Consider the following 20,178-nt stretch of genomic DNA (forward strand, 5'->3'; position numbering starts at 1 on the left):
ATGATCACTAAAGAAAATTGTCACTTGTTTTGGGATACACTCATGGCACATCTCATCCAGCTGGGATTCAGACGTTGAGTCTATACTTTCAAGCAGCTCAGCATCTTTGGATGTATCTGCAATTCTCATAGAAATTTGAGAAGGCACATGGGCCAGAAGTCTGGCTTTTCTTGCCTTGGATAGATAGCTGCATGTCAGAGCCTATTTCTAGGTCCAGTTCTGCCTCTTCATCAGGGAGGGGATTTAGCCTCTGGGCTGGTGGATCTGGGCCCAAGCTGGCAGTAAGCACTGAGTCCTGCTGCTTACCTGGCCAGGAATCAATAGGAGGGCATTGCCTGAAATCCCACCACCCCCAGGAGCTGCTGTCAGCTGAAATTCATTAACTATGCTAATGAGCATCCTCGAGCTCAGAAATGGAATGTTTACAAATGGCCTGAAGGTCATCTTCAGTGGGCACAAGAACCACCTGGGGAGTGGTTCCCCACAATCCATGGAGAAAGACAGCTCTCCTTCTGAGTGGTTGAATGGTGCCCTCTGAGGGTCCTGTCGGAGGGGGAAAGAGCTTCCTCGATGCCTCCCCAGCTGTTGCTGGAACGGATCCCTCGCAAACCTGCCCTTCCACAGTCTCCCTGTCTCAGGGATGGCAGCTCACCAAGGTGTGAACGTCACCGTGGGCTTCTGTCTTTCCTCTCACCTTCTCCCCATTTCTTCTCCCTTTCTGCGCTCCATCCAACCCATCAGCAAACCCCGTCGGCCCCATCTTCAAAACACTCCGTGTTTGCGCCCTTCTCTCCACCAGATCTTCCAGCTGCCAGGGCACACAACCATTGGCTCGTTCCTGAAGTATGGCAGGTCAGATCTTGTCACTCTCCTGCTCAGGATGCCCGAGTGGCTTCCCTTCTCACTCAGACTAAAGCTCAGCTCCTTCCTATGCGGGCCCTTTGACAACTGGCCAGTACCTCCCCGGCCTTCTCTCACTGCCCCTGTTCTTCCCACGTGCCCCTTGTGTCCTGCCTGCAGTGCTCCTGCCTCCAGGCCTCTGTCCAGAGGTCACCTTCTCCCAAGGTCCTCCTTGATCCTGATGTTTAAAAGAGCAAAGTCCGCACCCCCACTCCCAGCCCTCTTGACCTTCCCCGACTTAAGATTCTGCACAGCTCGTAACAACCATCTCTGTACTAAGTATTTGAGCTGTTTGTTCAGTGCTGCCTAGAAGAATGTAAGCTTCAGGACGGCGTGTTTGTCTGCTGTATCCTTAATTCCTAGATCAGAGCCAGGCCCATAGTGAGTGCTCACATTATTTGTTGAATTAATAAATGAAAAAAAAAGCGCAACAGGCATGTCTTTACCTTTCGCCTGACAAGCTGATGTTGTATCAAGTGTGTGGATCTGTGTGCACGCCTGTGTGACGGCAGGCATACCAAGGGATCCTAAGGGGAGCCTGTGTTTGCTCCTTTTGGGAGCGAACTCCACCTCTTTCCCTGTGCAGCTGTCACGGGGCTGGAAGGCTGAGCTTCTATTTGTGGCCCAATAACCTCCATCCTGTGAATGCAGTAGTCTCCAAAAAAACTGCATACAAATATCCCTGAACCAGTTTACCAATAACCCGTTCTAATTATAGTTTGTCTCATAATGGCCTTTTATGGGACCCTACCCATTATTATTATTATTATTATTATTATTGTTATTTTTAGAAAAATGAAGTCTGGGGGGGCGCCTGAGAGGCTCAGTGAGTTAAGCATTCGACTCAATATCTGCTGATGTCTCGCTTGGGTCATGATCTCAGAGCTGGTGCCCCCTCCCCCTCCCCCACTTGCACTCACAAATCAGCTTAAAAAAAAAAAAAAGAAAAATGCAGTCAGTGTGCCAGTCTGGTTAAACTTTTGCACAGTTGCCTTTGTAAGTTGCTGGCTGCATTGCTGAGCACCTCTCCTTTTACCCATAGGAAAGCCATGCCTGCGCCTTGCTTTTTAGTTTAATGAACCTCAGCTCTCCAAATCTCCAGTCCTCCTGCATCCCATCTCTCCCTGTGTGATGACCCGCTCTTGTAAGAGGGATTGGGTGCCAGAACAAGTCTTCACCAGAGAAAGAGAGGGAATACAAGACAGACCCGCTTTTTCTTTAATCCGGGAGAACACTGTTTAGGGTTTAGTTTTATTTTTACCCGATTTAACCTGAATATGACGACTCTTTAGACCTGTGTCACATTGCTTTTCTACCTTGGTCCTCTGAAGTACGTTCAGGAAAAAATGTGATTTCCGGCAATGGAGGTGTGAGAAGGGGTGTCACCCTGATTTTAGAGAGCATTTCTGTGGTTTGCCCAGAGCCACCTGAGCCACAGTCAAGGTTGAGTTCTAGAGGTTGGCTTCCTCCTGCCGTTCCCCCCCACCTTGTTCCAGAGGAGAGTCCTGATGGCAGCCGTGCCCTGAGCACTTGCCAGTGTGCCAGTCCCTCCAGACACTGCTTCTTTACACTTAGCTGTCACCTTTGGAGCCAGAGAAACCCAAGCTGACAAGTTCCTTTTTGTTTTACTCAAACTGGGTCCTAACTTCTTAAATCAATGGACGGTGATGACATCGTTTTCTTCACAGCAGCCTCTATAATGCCCAATCTAGATTTTGGGGCAGGGTGGGGAGAGGGGAGGTTGGAGGGGGTTGTGAGTTCTATGCCCCTGTCCTAGTCAAAAAAAAACCCTGTTCAGGATTATGCCTAAATGTCTATGTTTATCAAACTGGAATTTCTCATCTGTGTCATCAAGGCCCTAAATACCAAGTCTTGAGTCACGGACTGCATTCTCACCATGTTCCCAGATATTTCACTTGAGTCCAGTCACCTGCCCTGCCAACCCTCAGCCTGCTGCTTTCTCAAGAGTCTGTAAGCAGCGGTCAAGTACAGCCCAGAAGTTAATGCTCCTGCCACTGCCGCTGCTTTTACCTGTGCTCTTTCCCACAACACACCGTAATCCCGTCCGGATCATCCCAGCTCTCCTTCCATCAGGCCTGATTTATAACATGTGCCTCAAATCTTACTTGCTGAAGCCTAGGCTGATCAACCCCAAGCAGCTGATCAGATCCTTAACCCAGCTCTCATGGCCTATGTACTTGGCTTCCACTGCAGTCCAGCTGGGGCCAGACCTCCAGGGTTCAAGTCCTATGGTCTGTGTGACTTCAGGAAATTCACTTTAATCTTTAGCTTGTTTATCTGCAGAGCAGGAATCAAAACAGTCCCTGCTTTTGTGCAAATTGAAGATGTTAATAAAGTACATAGATGGGGTGCCTGGGTGGCTTGGTTGGTTAAGCGTCCGACTTCGGCTCAGGTCATGATCTCACAGTCCGTGAGTTTGAGCTCCACATCGGGCTTTGTGCTGACAGCTCAGAGCCTGGAGCCTGTTTCAGATTCTGTGTCTCCCTCTCTCTCTGCCCCTCCCCTGTTCATGCTCTGTCTCTCTCCGTCTCAAAAACAAACGTTAAAAAAAAAAATTAAAAAAAAAAGTACATAGAGTGGTATCTGCCATAGAGGAATGGCTATTTAAACGGTAACTTTGCTCTCTTTTTACCTGTGGATACAAGTCTCTGCCTGGCTATGTTTACTTACCTGGGGTACATCTCCCCTCCTTCGGTTTCTTTGTTTGCTCTTCTTCCCTGGAGTAGTGTGCACATGTTAATCTTTCCATTTTTTCCTTACCCTTCAGTTTCCTCCTTCTCAGACCTAGGTCTGGAGCACAGCTGCCACCTAGGTTTGCCTAGGAGTAGGGAATCCGTCTTCCTCCGGAGCTGGCACCCCACAGCAGCAGAGTCCAGCGCTGGAGTTCTGTGCTGTCCCTGCTTGTCAGCGCTCCCCGAGTCTCCACCCAACTCCTAACCCTCCCGCCCCGTGTGAAGGCCAGGTGTGCGCAGCCACTTTGCCTCCTGGTGGCCATGCTCGGGCTTAACATCATCCCTGGTGTCTGGAGAGAGCCCTCTCTTCTCTATTAGCTCCCCCCCACCAACCACACCCCACTCTCTTGGCCATTTCCTATATGGAAATGGAATCTGCTCCAATTCCTTTGTTTCTCTCTCACTTTTTTTTTTTTTAACGTTTATTTATTTTGAGGGGGCGTGGGGGGGAGGGACCGAGAGGGAGAGAGAGAGAATCCCAAACAGGCTCTGCACTGCCAACGCAGAGCTCGACGTGGGGCTCGAACTCAAACCATGAGATGATGACCTGAGCCGAAACCAAGAGTGGGATGCTTAACCGACTGAGCCACCCAGGTGCCCCTGATGGCCCTTTTTTTTTAATGGGCAGAATAAGTGGAAGATGGAAGGAGCCACTACTGGTCCACTGTGGTTTCCTAGAAGAGCTGTAATCATGAACCCCTCTCTCCTACTGCATAGCAATCTCGCTTGTGCCATAGCCACCACCAGAAACCCCACAAAGGCACAGGGCATTTAACAGCTGAATCCTTTCCTTCCCCCTCCTCCCTTCCTCTCCATACATTCTTCTTAGGGGTGGGTGTGTTCTTTAAGGCCCTTCTCTATCAGAAGAAAACCTACCTCTCTGGGCAGATGAGACAAGCTGCAGGGTATTCTCTTTAGGTACAGGATCCCCTAGAAGCAAAGAGTGCTTGGACCTAAGACCACATTTGTTATTTCTCTTTTCAGTCTTCCTCTCTCTCCAGGTCGTTACTCTCAGGTTGAGTCACATAAAATTGCTGCTATTTGACCATTTTAGACCCACAAAATGGCAGTTTTGTACAGTTCGGCCTCATGCGTACTTACTGGTTGGCTTTTGTGTTCTGCGCTCACCCCACAGTGCTGCGGCCTCCCCGGAGTTCACCAGCTTTGCGGTGAGCCCAGATGGGAGCAGTCCGTGGTACTTCTTGCCAGAAGACAAAGCAAGTTAATTCCCCTGGGTTGAATGTTGTTCCTGTCTCTTAAACATCAAAAACCCATTTGTTTATTATAAGCTAAACTGATTTTATGGAGCAGATGTGGTGTCCACGATGAAGCTTGGCAGGAACGATGCTGGAATCACTTAGTCCTTGTAATGCGAATTTGTTTTGACTTTCCAGTCTTCACGTATAATGCTGCCGACAAGGAAACCTGCGAACGCAACCACGGACAGTGCTCCCCACACGCCTTCTGCACTGACTACACAACTGGCTTTTGCTGCCACTGCCAGTCCAGGTTTTACGGAAATGGGAAGCACTGTCTGCCAGAAGGTAAGAGATGCTGGCTTGACGGGGCTGGGGGCTGCTCTGTGCAGATTTTTGCCACTTGCTTGTTTCCAGCCGCCACTGTGACTCTGCTTATGGACCTCGAATCTCCGACTGCCTGAATCAAAGCACCGGCAACTTGCAGGTGCTTGATCGAGAGAAATGAGCGCATTTGGGCTGATTTCCCAATTTGAGGATTAGCCAGAAATCTTTCCTCCTTTTTGCCAGCTCATTAGAGTCAGAGTGGATGGGAGAGTGGATGGGAGAAAATAAATCGAAGACAGGTCTGTTTTGTACTTAGATGGATAATTGGTTGGTTAGGAATCATGAAAATGGCTAAAAGACTGAGTTTTGGGAATTGTGAGCGGAATTACTTTCTGGGTACCCATCCCCAACCTGGACCGTGGTCACAGTTGACCGGATCTGCTGTCTTTCAGGGGTACCGCATCGAGTCAACGGGAAAGTGAGTGGCCACCTCCGCGTGGGCCACACGCCCGTCCACTTCACTGACGTGGACCTACATGCTTACATCGTGGGCAATGACGGCAGAGCCTACACGGCCATCAGCCACATCCCACAGCCCGCGGCCCAAGCCCTTCTCCCGCTCACGCCAATCGGAGGCCTATTTGGCTGGCTCTTTGCATTAGAAAAACCAGGCTGGGAGAATGGCTTCCGTCTCACAGGTGAGCAGCAGTGCCCTTTGAGGGGGCTGATGGCTCCTGGCCACCATGCTTTGGTTTTTATTCTGTGAAAGAGGATCTGTTTGCTCAGTTTTCTACAGGTGTGTAGCTGGGCCTGGTTTGGTCTCACGGGACTGTTTTCTTCCACATGTTCTCCAAGTCATCCTGAGAAATGGGATGATTCCATTTGGACCATTTACGTCCTTTCACCAGAATTGCTTCAAGCTTGTTAGGTTGTGTTTACTTGAGTTGTTACACACAGATCTGACAAATAGAGATGCACAAATGGTGATTACAGGGCATCTGGAGAGGAGTTTGCTCGTGAGTAAGCTTCCTCCTCTCCCACCCCCGTGACTCTGACCTATAATGGTACCGACCGGTGATTGCCTCTCACACTCTAACCTGCACACAGATCACCTGTAGCCCTTGTGAAAAGCAGATTCTGGCTCTGTGGGCCTGAGCTGGGGTCTGTGATTCTGTTTTCCTAGCAAGCTTCCAGGAGACACAAATGCTGGTCTAAGGACCACCTTAGGTGGTGTAGAGGATCTTTTCTTGGCTCTTTCCTCCCAACCTGAAAAGGCCGGTTTCCTACTGGATTTATCACAGATCAAGTGCTGAGAGAAAAGTTCTTCCCGCACCTCCAGAGCTATCTTGTTTTCCATCAAGGTTTGGAGTTACAAGTAGGTGGAGTATATTCCGTCACATTTGAATTTCAGGTGAACAATGAATTATGTGAATAACTTAGTAAAAGTATGCCCTAAATATTGTAGAAGACATATTATACTAAAAACATATTAATTATCTGAAATTCAAATTTAACTGGGTGTCCTAAGTTTTTTTGCTTGTTTTTCTACTAAGTCTGGCAACCTCAGAAAGAGAAAGGTCAGGATGTTCCTAGTAGCTTCTTACGGAAAACAAGCTGTTACAAAGAGAAGCAGCGTGAAATGAGGCAGGATGAAACCACACTGTTTAGTAGAAACTTGGGGGAACTGACGAAATCGGCAGCTGATGGTACTTAGTCTTGGACATCAGATGATCTCTGTAGGTGCTGTCTCCAACAGCAGTAGGAATGAGGAAGTGCACAGCGGTGATCGTTACTGGAAGACGCGACACCCCTTCTTAGCTCCGTGCTGAAGTCTTTCTTCCTCTCCAGGTGCCGCCTTTACCCATGACATGGAAGTTATTTTCTATCCGGGGGAAGAGAGGGTTCGCATCACTCAAACTGCCGAGGGACTTGACCCAGAGAACTATCTGAGCATTAAGACCAACATTCAAGGCCAGGTGCCTTACATCCCAGCAAATTTCACAGCCCACATAGCGCCCTACAAGGAGCTTTACCACTACACGGACTCAGGTATGTGTAACCCGTTTTGACATCTATAAAATGGGGAGAGTGCATATCTCCCAAGATAGTTGTGAGGATGATGAGTTTTTATGTGGGATGTCCTTAGAATGGTGTGGGGTACATAAAAGGAGCTCAGTATCATTTTAGTGCTCTTACTAAATATGTAGTATAAGTGAGAGGAGTGTTGGCTGCTACACAAATGAATACCAACATTCCTATCCCAGTACTTTCAAATAATAATGGAATCAATGGTAACCTTGTCTCTGGGGGTGGGTTAGGGTTGTATAATTATATACCGTTTTTAACCGCCTGTGCTCTCTGGGCCACGGACAAATATTGACTGTTGGAATTTTTACTTGTCCTGTAACATTGTTTCAGCCCGTTTTAAAATGAGGTGTTACACAGTGTTGTACAACTAATGCTAGGTTTGGAGTCAGAGGATAGGAATTCACATCATGGACTTGTAGTTTAAACTAGCTGAGGGCTAAGGTCATTTGCCACCTAAGCGCCTATTTTCTCATCTTGAGAATGAGCAGAAGAACGCCTTTTCTCTCTACCTTCCGTGGTTGTTATGTGTAAATTGTGCTGAGTTCTGTAAAACCACCTGAATGCAAGACGCTGGCGTAGTCACAGCAGTCGTCCTGCGGCACAGCAGTTTGCTTCGAGCTGTGCCTTTCCTGCTTCTGTGTTGTGAGTGTTGGAAGCTGGGCAGAGGGTGAACAGAGGAGAATGGGCAGGAGAAACCCAGATCGTGCACAGAACAGCTGATGGCCAGAACACTGGTGCGGGCTTCCAACTCCACATTCAGATTGAAAGAACGTCCCTTCCCTTTGTCCAGAACCCTTCGGACTTAAGTTGGAAGCTGTCACCTCTGTGCAATCTTGAACATGAAAACTTGGGGTAGAGAGTCGGGCTGCCTCGTGTCCCAGTTCCAGCTCTATCACATACACAAGGCTGGTATGTGATAGGCTACCTCTTCACCTCTGCAAGTCCCCCTGCCCGTGATCGCAGAGGCCACCCTGCTGGGGTGAGGTACTAACAAGGCAGTGCTTGTAGAGCACCTGGCGTGGCTGGCACATTGTGGCAGAATTTATTCTTTGCTAGTAATGATGGCAGTGATTGTCCCTCCTCCTCTGCACATTGGCTTTGCGTCTACTCACATTCCTGGAATTGTCGGGCAGGTTTTCTTTTTTTTTTTTTTTAATTTTTTTTTTTCAACGTTTTTTATTTATTTTTGGGACAGAGAGAGACAGAGCATGAACGGGGGAGGGGCAGAGAGAGAGAGGGAGACACAGAATCGGAAACAGGCTCCAGGCTCCGAGCCATCAGCCCAGAGCCTGACTCGGGGCTCGAACTCACGGACCGCGAGATCGTGACCTGGCTGAAGTCGGACGCTTAACCGACTGCGCCACCCACGCGCCCCTGTCGGGCAGGTTTTCCATATTAACTCAGGAACTTCCCAAGGGAACACCCTCCAGGAATTAGATGAAAAATTGTACAGAAAAATCTACCCCACATGAAAATCTCTGGTATCTTAAAAATTGACCGGTTTGGCTGAATAATATCTGTTGCAGCTGTGACCTCCACAAGTTCCAGAGACTACTCACTCATCCTCGGTGCCATCAACCAAACACTGTCCTACCGCATCTACCAGAACATCACTTACCAGGCATGCAGGCACGCCCCCAGACACCGGGCCATCCCCAAAACCCAGCAGCTGAATGTGGACCGGGTCTTTGCCTTGTACACTGATGGGGAAGGAGTACTTAGATTTGCTGTGACCAATCAGCTTGGCCCAGTTGAAGGTATGTTTCCCTCTGTTGTTTTGGCAAAAAATCGCATCCAGCTTTTAAAAATTCCTTTTTGGGTAGCCTCAGAATGATTCACGGAGGTTACTAAGGGTTACTGAGTACCAGGCTCTGTGTTAGGTGCTGGGCGTAAGGATGTGTAAAGCAGGGGGTTGTCTTTGAGGTGGAGACAGAGGTAGAAATGGAACTTGTAGAACAGCGTTCCTACCAAACTAAGGAATAGAGCACAATATGTGAGGCTGCTTGGTGTGCCAAGCACACACCCCATGTGTGTGCCAGTCTCTGCTGGGGAGACATCTGTGAACAAGGTGAGGCCAAGTTAGGAGGGGGACTGATGCTGACAGGTATTTATAATACTGATAAGAGCATGGCACTATGAGCCTAGTCTGGAAGTGTAGGGAAGAAGTACCCAAAAAGGGACATTTTAGCTGGAACTCAAAGGGTGAGCTGGATTTCACCAAATCAAATCAAATCAAATCAAATCAAATCAAATCAAATCAAGGTAAGACAAAGAGCTAGTGCCTGGAAGAACAAAAAGAGAGAAAAACACAAGTTGAATCGTACCCCATGAGGAAAGCCTGGATGCTTTCACTCTGAAGATGTCTGTTCCTGTCACTTCTACTCAGCACTGCATCAGAAGTTTTAGCCAGGGCAATTAGGCAAGAAAATAACGATCTCTGTTCTGTGATGTGATCTTAATATGTAGAAAGTCTAATTCATTAAACTATTAGAACTAATGTGTTCAGCACAGTCAAAGGATATAATTTTTGTATATCAGTCTTCTATTTCTGTATAGTAACAGTGAGCAAATTGAAAAGGAAACTTTAAAAACAATTCTGTTCCCAAAATATTTAGGAATAAAAAAATTTTTTTAAGTGTAACACTTCTACATTGAAACCTATAAAGCAGTTTTGAAAAAAAAAATTAGACCTAAATAAATAGAAAATTAGACCTAATGGCATCTTTATGACTCAGAAGACTTATTAGCATAGCAGTGCTTCCTAGCATAGATTCAACACAATCCTATCAGCTATCAGCTGGTCTTTCTGCAAAAACTGAGAAACTGATTCTATAATTGATGGAAATTTAAGGATCCCAGAATAGCCAAAACAAAATTGAAAAAGAACGATTGGAGGATTGCCACTTTAATCAGGACCATGTAGTCCTGGCACAAGGATGGGTATAAAGATCAGTGGAATAGAAGTGAGAGTCCAGAAATAAACACTCACATCTACAATCAATTGATTTTGACAAGGTTGCCAAAACAATTCATTGAGGAGAGAGAGTAGTTTTTTTAACAAGTGGTTCTGGAAAAGTTGGGATATTTGCATGCTAAAAATGATTATGGACCCCTGTCTTCCATCATACACAAAAATTAACCAAAAATGGGTCATAGACCTTCATGTAATTTAGCTACACTTTAGAAAAAATAAAGGGGCAAATTTTTATGACTCTGAATTTGGCAATAGCTGCTGCTTTTTTTTAATGTTTATTTTTGAGAGCAGGGAGGGGCAGGGAGGGGGACAGAGGATCCAAAGCAGGCTCCACACTGACAGCAGAGCCTGATGTGGGGTTCGAACTCACAAAGTATGAGATCATGACCTGAGCTGAAGCTGGACACCCAACCAACTGAGCCACCCAGGCACCCCAGCAATAGCTTCTTTATATATGATACTGAAAGCGTAGGCAATCAAGAAAAAATTGGGTGTCATCAAAATTAAAAACTTGTGCTTCAGAGGTTATTACCAACAAAGTGAACATACAACCCACAGAAAGGTATAAAATGTTTGAAAATCATATATTTAATAAGAGGCTTGTATCTAGAATATATGAAGAACTCTCACAAATACAATAAAAAGAAATAATATAAAAAATTTGGATGGAACATTTCTCAGAAGATACACAAACTACCCAGTAGGCACATGAAAAGATGCTCAATATCATTAGTCATCCGGAAAATGCAAATACAGTCAAAGCCATAATGATGCTACTTTACATGCATGTGGATTGCTATATTAAAAAAACGTAAGTGTTGGTGAAGTTGTGGAAAAATTGAAACCCTCATACACTGCTAGTGGGAGTGTAAAATGGTCCTTACTATGGGAAACAATCCAGTAGTTTTTCAAAGTTAAAGTTACCACTTGAGCAATTGTCTTTTTTTTGTAATTTTTTTTGACGTTTATTCATTTTTGAGAAACAGAGTGCAAGTGGGGAGTGGGGCAGAGAGAGAAGGAGACACAGAATCCGAAGCAGGCTCCAGTCTCTGAACTGTCAGCACAGAGCCCGACGTGGGGCTTGAACCCACAAACCACGAGATCACAACCTGAGCCGAAGTCAGACGCTCTACTGACTGAGCCACCCAGGTGCCCCACCACTTGAGCAATTATACTCGTAGCTCTATAACCAAGAGAAAAGAAAACTTATGTCCCCATAAAAACTTGTACATGAATATTCATAGAAGCATTTTTCAGAATAGCCAAAAGGTAGAAAAAACCCAGATGTCCATCGATTAAGTAGTGGATTTTTAAAATGTCCTAATCCATACAATGGAATATGATCAAGACATAAAAAGGAATGAAGGACTGATACATGTTACAATATGAATGTTCAATATGTTCAATATGAATGAATTTTGAAAACATGCTGACTTGTGAAGGTAACTAGTCACAAAGGACAACCTACTGCTTGATTCTATTTATATGAAATATCCCAAAGAGGTAAATCTGCGAAGAGAGTAGATCAGTGGTTGCCTAGGGCTGGGCTATAAGAGGAGGATAGGGAGTGGATGGCCAGAGTACAAGTGTCTTTTGGGGGTGGGTATTAAAATGTGTTAAACTTGATTGTGGTGATAGTTGCATAACTGTAAATATACTAAAAAAAAATCTAATTGTGTTCTTTAGATGCATGAATTATATGGTATGTGAGTTATGTCTTCACTGAAAAAAAAAATAGCAGTGGGGTAAAAATAAAAAAACAAAACAAAAAAAACAAAAAAACTAAACAAAAAAAAAAAAGCCGTGTTTCTCAAACTTGAGTTGGAATTAACCACACCTGTGAAGCTTGGTAAACATGCAGATAAGAATGTTCTAGGCTTACTAAGGCACTAAAGGGCATGAGGAACCTTAAGTACATATTGCTAAGTGAAAGAAAGCCTGAAAAGGCTACATCTGTGTGATTCCAACTACAGTTAACCCTTGAACAACACAGGTTTGAACTGGGTGGTTTACTTATATGTGGCTTTTTTTTAATACAGTACTGTAAATGTATTTTCTCTTATGATTTTCTTTTTTTTAACTTTTATTTAAATTCTAGTTAGTTAACATACAGTGCAATATTGGTTTCAGGAGTAGAATTCAGTGATTCATCACTTACGTACAACCCCCAGTGCTCATCACAGGTGCTCTCCTTAATTTCTGTCATCCCTTTAGCTCGTCTCCCACCCACCCCCTCCATTGACCCTCAATTTGTTCTCTATCATTAAGAGTTTCCTATGGTTTGTTTCCCTCTTTTTGTCTCCCCTTCCCATATGCTCATCTGCTTTGTTGTTGTTGTTGTTGTTGTTGTTGTTGTTAAATTCCACATGTGAGTGAAATCGTATGGTATTTATCTTTTTCTGACTGACTTATTTCACTTAGCATAATATACTTTAGCTCCACAGTGGGGTGCATGTACCCCTTCAGATCTGTATTTTTGTATCCCTTGGGTAAATTCCTAGTAGTGGAATTGCAGTGTCCTAAGGTAGTTCTATTTTAGCTTTTTGAGGACGGTCCATACTGTTCTGTAGAGTGGCTGCACCAGTGTGCATTCACACTGGCAATGCAAGAGGGTTCCCCCTTTCTCTGCATCCTTGCCAACACCTGTTGTTTCTTGTGTTCATTTTAGCCATTCTGACAGGTGTATCTCATTTTTTTTTGACTTTCATTTCCCAGGTGATGGGTGATGTTGAGCATCTTTTCATGTGTCTGTTAGCCATCTGATTGTCTTCTTTGGAAAAGTGTCTATCCATGTCTTCTGCCCATTTCTTAGCTGGATTATTAGTCTTTTTGGGTATTGAGTTGGGTAAGTTCTTTATAGATTTTGGATACTAACCCTTTGTCAGGTATGTCATTAGCAAATATTTTTCTCCCCATTCCGTAGGCTGCATTTTAGTTTTGTTGATTGTTTCCTTCACTGTGAAGAAGCATTTTATCTTGATGAAGTTCCATAGTTCATATTTGCTTTTGTTTCCCTGCCTCCAGAAACGTGTCTAGTAAGAAATTGCTCTGGCCGAGGTCAAAGAGGTTGCTGCCTGTGTTCTCCTCTAGGATTTTGATGGTTTCCTGTCTCACATTTAGGCCTTTCATCCATGTTGAATTTATTTTTGTGTATGGTGTAAGAAAGTGGTCTAATTTCATTCTTCATGTTGCCATCCAGTTTTCCCAACACCATTTGTTGAAGAGACTGTCTTTTTTCCATTGGATATTCTTTCTTGCTTTGTTGAAGATTAGTTGACCATATAGTTCTATGTCCATTTCTGGGTTTTCTGTTCTGTTCCATTGACCTATGTGTCTGTTTTTGTGCCAGTATCATACTGTCTTGATGACTACAGCTTTGTAAAGTAGCTTGAAATCTGGGTTTGTGATGCCTCCAGCATTTTTTTTCTTTTTTAGGATTGCTTTGGCTATCTGGGGTCTTTTGTGGTTCCATGCAAATTTTAGCATTGTTTGTTCTAGCTCTGTAAAAAATGCTATTAGTATTTTTACAAGGATTGCATTAAATGTGTGGGTTGCTTTGGGTAGTATAGACATTTTAACAATGTTCGTGCTTCCAGTCCATGAGCATGGAATGTTTTTCCATTTCTTTGTGTACTCTTCAGTTTCTTTCATAAATGTTCTATAGTTTTTGGAGTACAGATTTTTTACCTCTTTGGTTAGGTTTATTCCTAGGTATCTTCTTGTTTTTGGTGCTCTCTTAGGATTTTCTTAATTTTTTCTTTTCTCTGGCTTAAATTTATTAAGAATACAGTATATAATATATAAAATATGTATCAGATATTTCCTTATTGGTAAGGCTTTTGGTCAACAGTAAGCTGTTAGCTTTGGGGGAGTCAAAAGTTATATGCAGATTTTTCAGCTCTGCAGGGGATCAGGAAATTGTTCAAGGATCAACTGCATGTAACAGTCTAGGAAAAATGAAACTATAGAGAATAAAAGTCAGTGGTTGCCAGGAGTTCAGGGGGAGGTGACCAGGGAGAGCACAGGGGATTTTTAGGGCAGTGAAACTACTACTCTGTATGCTTCTATGATGGTGAACAGATGTCATTATACATTTGCCCAAACCTATAGAACTGCATGACACAAAGAGTAAGCCCTAATAAACTGTAGACTTTAGGTCATAATATCAGTATTGGCTTATCGTTACAATGACTGTATCACACTAATATAAGAAGTTCATGAACTGCATATTGGGGGGGGGGGGGCGGCGTTGTGGAACCTTTACTTTCTGCTCAATTTTTCTGTAAACCTAAAGCTGTTCTTTAAAAAAAAAAAGTCTGTCGATTAAAAAAAAAATTTTTTTTTTTTTTTTTTTTGGTGAGCCAGAGGGTGAACCTGCAAAGTCCAGGAACCCTAACAGATAGGAAATTGTCAGATGAAAGGGACATTTTAGTTCTGAAAGCCAATAGCTAGTGTTTTCCCCTAGAATGCAAGGCGTACCTAAGGAGTAAAGAGAGGGTCTCGCATGTTTTGCTCTGTATCGATGCTGTTGAGGCCAGACTCCCCTCCAGAGGTGATTCTGTGACTCAGCAATGGAGAGGAGGGCTCCGTAAGCCTCCTCAGGCTCATGAGCATCACTTCAGCAATACGATAACGAGATGAAGGCAGGAGGGCTGGACTCTTCGAGGATGCGGAGGTGACTTGAAATGAGAATCCCGAGTTTGTTGGTGTGGGTGTGTGGGTGGTTTGGTTTTAGGAAACGTGCTTGGGAGTACAGGCATTGGGAATGCAAAGATTTTTTTAACAGCATGAAAACGTCAGTTGATTTTAGAGAGATGGACATCCCACAAGGGAAAAGATGATTGCCTATTTCTCAAGAAAAGAGTTGAACAAAAACAGCTGAGGAAAACACCCTTCAGCACTTTGCTGGGTGTCGGTGTCTGGTCTGTAAGAACAGTGATTAGCGGAAGAGCCTCCCAGGCTGTGGAATCCCGCTCAGATTCTAGAATTACGTAGTGAAAAGATAAATCTCTGGGTGTGTTTTTCCCGGAGGCACACCAGATGAGAGTAACAAAAAGAATGCCAGCAAACTGACAGGTACCAAGTTGCTAATTTGTCTTTAGAACTTTATGTGATTTTCCCTTCCATGCCAGTCCAATATAATAGCAAAGGACGGTTTACTTGGCTCCAAGCACTGTCATAAGTACTTTCAGAAATGAACTCAGTCCCACAAAATCCCCTGCCCAACAGGGGGATCATCATCCCCCATTTTACAGAGACTGAGGTATAGACATGAAGTAACTTGCTCCGTCACAACTAAAACGTGTCCAGCTGGGACCCAATCCTGGTCCCCAGCTCTAGAGCCCGTCTCATAACCTCGCCCGGCTTTTCCACATGGACTCCGCTGGCCTCAGGACTGCCTCATAATTTGGGCCAAATTTCAAGGGGGCGTGTGTGTTTTAACCCTGTGTGTTTGCACCCCGTTTCACCCACCCCTGGGGAAAACTGCAATACTGTTTATACTCCCTGAATAGGAGAAAAATGGGGTGGGGGGAGAGAAAACAACAAATGAACAAATGACAAAACCTCCCCCCCTCCCCCTCTGCAGTACACAGCAGTATCCTCTCAAGTGTTCCGTTTCTCCGGAGGGAATGATGATCTGTTTGGAATGTCTGCGACACCCCGCAGCTGCCCCATCTGATGTGGGCACTTGTGGCTTCCCAGGGCTCGGGAGGTACTGTCGTCCAGTCTTCCCAGTGAGCAGTCAGAGCCTGGGGCCTGGCCCACTTCCCAGCTGCAGCCCCCAACCGCCCTCCAAGTGTTTGAGCTTCAGGTCTGGGTTGGCTGTCCTTCGTGGGGTCCTCGAGCAGGACGCCGCTGGGCCTCCTGCCCTTGTGCCCACCTCAGGGCTCCTTCTGGTGGGTCGAGGAGACTGGGCAGAGGGCCATGCAGCGAAGCAGAACGGACTGTTCCTTGATGGAAAACTGCTCTTCTCCTCTTGATTAAATGAGTAAATTAGTTCCAGATCCCCTGTCAGAGAGTCAAGCCGTTTAAAAGGGTGAGGGCAAAATAGAATACATGGTAAGGAAGATAGTGTTGTTCTTGCTATAATAGGAGAAAGCTAACAAGCCGTGGAGAGTGAGTAGCCAAATGGTTTTAGAAATGTATTTTTAAAGCCGTGTTTTTGGAAACCAAGTTCAGTGAGCAGGGCCTGTGCTCAGAAGGGCTCTACACTTGGTTTGAGAGCTCTGCGGCTGTTCTCTTGAAACTCTTAATTTGTGAACAGGGCCCCACGCTTTCATTTTGCACTGAGCTCTGAATTACGTAGCCTGTCCTGTCAGTGTAGTATATTTTATTTATTTATTTATTTATTTAATTTTTTTTAACATTTATTTATTTTGAGACAGAGAGAGACAGAGCATGAAGGGGGGAGGGGCAGAGAGAGAAGGAGACACAGAACCGGAAGCAGGCTCCAGGATCTGAGCCATCAGCCCAGAGCCTGACGCGGGGCTCGAACTCACGGACCGCGAGATCGCGACCTGGCTGAAGTCGGACGCTTAACCGACTGAGCCACCCAGGCGCCCCAGTGTAGTATATTTTAAATCAGTGTCCTGTAACTATGGACATTTTGCCCCCTCGGTTTCAGGTAGGCCACTGTTTCCTGTCCAAGTTTGCAAGTCAGCTTTTGCACTGTGTTGTTTTTGTTTTGTTTTGTTTCATGCCTAGCAGGGTGGTGAGCTCTTGATGTCTATGCATTCTCACTGATCTTTACCAGAATGTGCCACAGTGCAAATTTGATGCTGGAAAGTACTGAACGAGAAGGGTAAGCATTGGTATTTCTAAATTAAAACATTTCAGAGATCGCTTCCCCCTTTGGCTGGGTAGACCACGCACGTTATACAGCATCTTCTCCTAAAATGGAGAAATGAGAAGGAATTGCCTTGCTCTCAGCTTTCAGCGAGGACATGACCCTACTCTTAACCATAACCATGCTGTGGACTGTCTCAGGGACTTGGTCTGTACTACCCTATAACCCCAGCGTTCTGCTTCCATCCCATTCACCAAGAGATCCAGAGGGAAGAACGAGGGACACCCAAGGGTATCTTGCTTGATTTGCGGAGCTAGGCGCACGCTGACAGACTTAAGTTCATCAGGTTTAAAAAGTGCTGGAGCCATTTGTTGGTCCTTTTTTTCTTGGCAAAGATTCTGTAACATACACCAGCCAACATCATTGAAGCAGACCAAGGATAAACCCATGGCCCTCCTTTATTTACTTGCTTGGCCATAATTTGGAACTAAGAATATTGCATTGTAAGAACACAGAGTGGTGTTTCTTATAAAGTGATAGGGGAAATTGACCAGAAAGCAGCGGGTCCTTTCAGAGACTCAGCCAAGGCATCCCTGCTGCTACCAGGCTGAGAAAACTGGAAGAGTCAGCGTGGACAGTGGGCAAGCCCTGGGGAGGTAGCTGGATGTCCTGAAGGACTGCAAGGGGGTCCAGTCTGAGGCAGGTGACGGCAGCAAGTGTCACCTTGAGTCTAGACTAGGAGTTACTTTGGGCAAGGCCCACCCACCTGAGGTAAGGAGGGTGGGAGATGTGGGTGAGCTAGAGAGAAATGAGAGAGAATCTAGGAGGAGGTGGTGCCAGGAAGTTCAAATAGGTGGTGTTGCCAGTGTATCTACCGATGCCAAGGTTCTGGTCCCTGGAGCAGTGGGAGCTGTCATGATCCGGGCAGAACTTGGGGTGTACCGAGCTGGCTGTCAAGACAGGGACCAGGCTCAGGCAGAAGTCCAAGGCGTAAGCTCCAGTTGTGACTTAGACGAAGCCCTCTCGGTAGCAGGGATGGCTTGATGTAAAGCCTGGGAGGTTTGGATAAAGCTCTTGAAATCTAAGATTAGAATTAATTCTAGGAACTGAGACATAAAGCTGAAAGCATGTTGAGGGTAGTGGCCCCACTGAGGAAGAAAAGGGGGTAACAGAGTCACTAGGGACTGGGCGGGCCTGCCTGTGGGGAGCGAAATTGCCTTCCACGTACATTATGTCGGGTTTGCTTTATTTTCTTCAGTTTTAGCAGATCTAAGCATTGTCTTTATTCCCATTTTACACCTGAGGAATCAGAGGAGTAAACGGAAGTGCCCAGAGTTAATGGATTCCTTGTGTCTGGGGCTCTCTCCAACACCACTTCTGTGCCCTTGGCTTAGATGAGCCCAGTTTATGAAGTTCCTTCAGTGGTATCTGTAGCCAAGTGGTGGAAAGCACAGACTGCCTGGCTTCCTGTCCCCACTCCATGCACCTTGTCTTATGACCTTGGGCAGGTTACTTGGCCTCTCCATGGTGTAGTAAAAAAATGAAGATATTAACGTCTTCTTCACAGTGCACTCATGAGGATTTAAAGGGATGTTATATGTAAAGGGTTTAGAACAGTGCCTGGCAAATAAGTGCTCACTAAGCATTACTACTCTACTCTGTCTAGAAATAAAACTTTAGGGAAGATCTCAGATGTTAACAGTTCTCACTACCCAGTGGGTGGATGGATCTCTGGCAAGGTTAATCCTGAAGAGGAAATACTGCAAAAATCATTCCTCTTTAGTCTTCTAAATCTTATAAAAGCAAGATTTCCCATTAATGAAATTTTGACTTCTAAAATAGTGAATTTTAGTGAGATCTTGCCCACTTTAGGGACAAAAATTGGGGGTATGCATTCCTGCTGTATCATTTCCTGGCTTTGTGAGCTGGGGCAATTTTTCCAATGTCACTCACTTATCTGCAAAGGGAATGGGGATGACAGCCAACCTCACAAAGTTTGGAGAATCACATGAGGTGATAGAGTGAAAGCACTTTAAAATAAAAGTTGGTCATGTTTTGGATGTTTTTATTCCCTGGACACAAGCCTGATGTAAGTAGTAAAAGGTTAGGTGTCTGTAGAGTAGGGAAGAGGAAGCCATTCTGGAATTTAAAACTGTAGGTTGGATAATCCAGCCCAGTTTTGGGGATTAATAATTTAGTAAGGTCACCTGGTGGGCCCCCAAACAGATGAGGATATAGTCAGTCCCATGGAATCTCTCTCTCTTTTTTGTTTTTTTTATTGTCAAGTTAGCTAACATACAATGTATACAGTGTAGCCTTGGCTTTGGGAGTAGATTCCCTTGATTTACCACTTACATACAACACCCAGTGCTCATCCCAATAAGTGCCCTTTTCAGTGCCCATCTCCCATTTAATGCCCATCTCCCATTTTCCCCACTCCTCTAACCACCCCCCCTATCAACCCTCAGTTTGTTCTCTGTATTTAAGAGTCTCTTATGGTTTGCCTCCCTCCCTCTCTGTAACTTATTTTTCCATCCCTTCCCCTATGGTCTTCTGTTGAGTTTCTCAAATTCCACATATGAGTGAAAACACATGATATCTTTTTCTGACTGACTTATTTCACTTAGCATAATACCCTCTGGTTCCATCCACGTTGTTGCAAATGACAAGATTTCATTCTTTTTCATCTCTGAGTAGTATTCCATTACATATATATATCACATCTTTATACATTCAACAGTTGATGGACATTGGGGCTTTTTCCTAATTTGGCCATTGTTGATAGTGCTGCTATAAACATTGGGTAAATGTGTCCCTACAAATCAGCATTCCTGTATCCTTTAGATAAATTCCTAGTAGTGCTATTGCTGGGTTGTAGGGTAATTCTATTTTTAATTTTTTGAGGAACCTCCACACTGTTTTCCAGAGTGGCTGCACCGGTTTGCATTCCCACCAACAGTGCAAGAGGGTTCCCCTTTCTTGACATCCTTACCTTCATCCTTTGTTTCCTGAGTTGTTAATTTTAGCCACTCTGACCAGTGTGAGGTGGTGTTTCAATGTGGTTTTGATTTGTATTTCCCTGACGATGAACAATATTGAGTATCTTCTCATGTATCTGTTAGCCTTCTGGATGTCTTCTTTGGAAAACTGTCT

The 20,178-nt window shown here is 44.9% G+C and overlaps 1 protein-coding gene across 2 annotated transcripts in view; it reads left to right on the plus strand.

Moving 5' to 3' along the window:
* The window catches only part of NID2 (nidogen 2), a 69,238-nt gene that overhangs the window by 24,125 nt on the left and 24,935 nt on the right, over nt 1–20,178 (plus strand). For both annotated transcript variants that reach the window (XR_007453712.1, XM_049612781.1), the window contains exons 5-8: nt 5,048–5,197; nt 5,629–5,874; nt 7,025–7,225; nt 8,791–9,021. Coding sequence is in view for 1 of the 2 variants with exons in the window: in XM_049612781.1 (XP_049468738.1) it covers nt 5,048–5,197; nt 5,629–5,874; nt 7,025–7,225; nt 8,791–9,021 (828 nt within the window). In the remaining variant the exon portion in view is untranslated. The remainder of the gene's footprint in view (nt 1–5,047; nt 5,198–5,628; nt 5,875–7,024; nt 7,226–8,790; nt 9,022–20,178) is intronic.

Source organism: Panthera uncia (genome assembly GCF_023721935.1).
Source record: "Panthera uncia isolate 11264 chromosome B3 unlocalized genomic scaffold, Puncia_PCG_1.0 HiC_scaffold_1, whole genome shotgun sequence".
In the NCBI taxonomy this organism is placed as follows: Eukaryota; Metazoa; Chordata; class Mammalia; order Carnivora; family Felidae; genus Panthera; species Panthera uncia.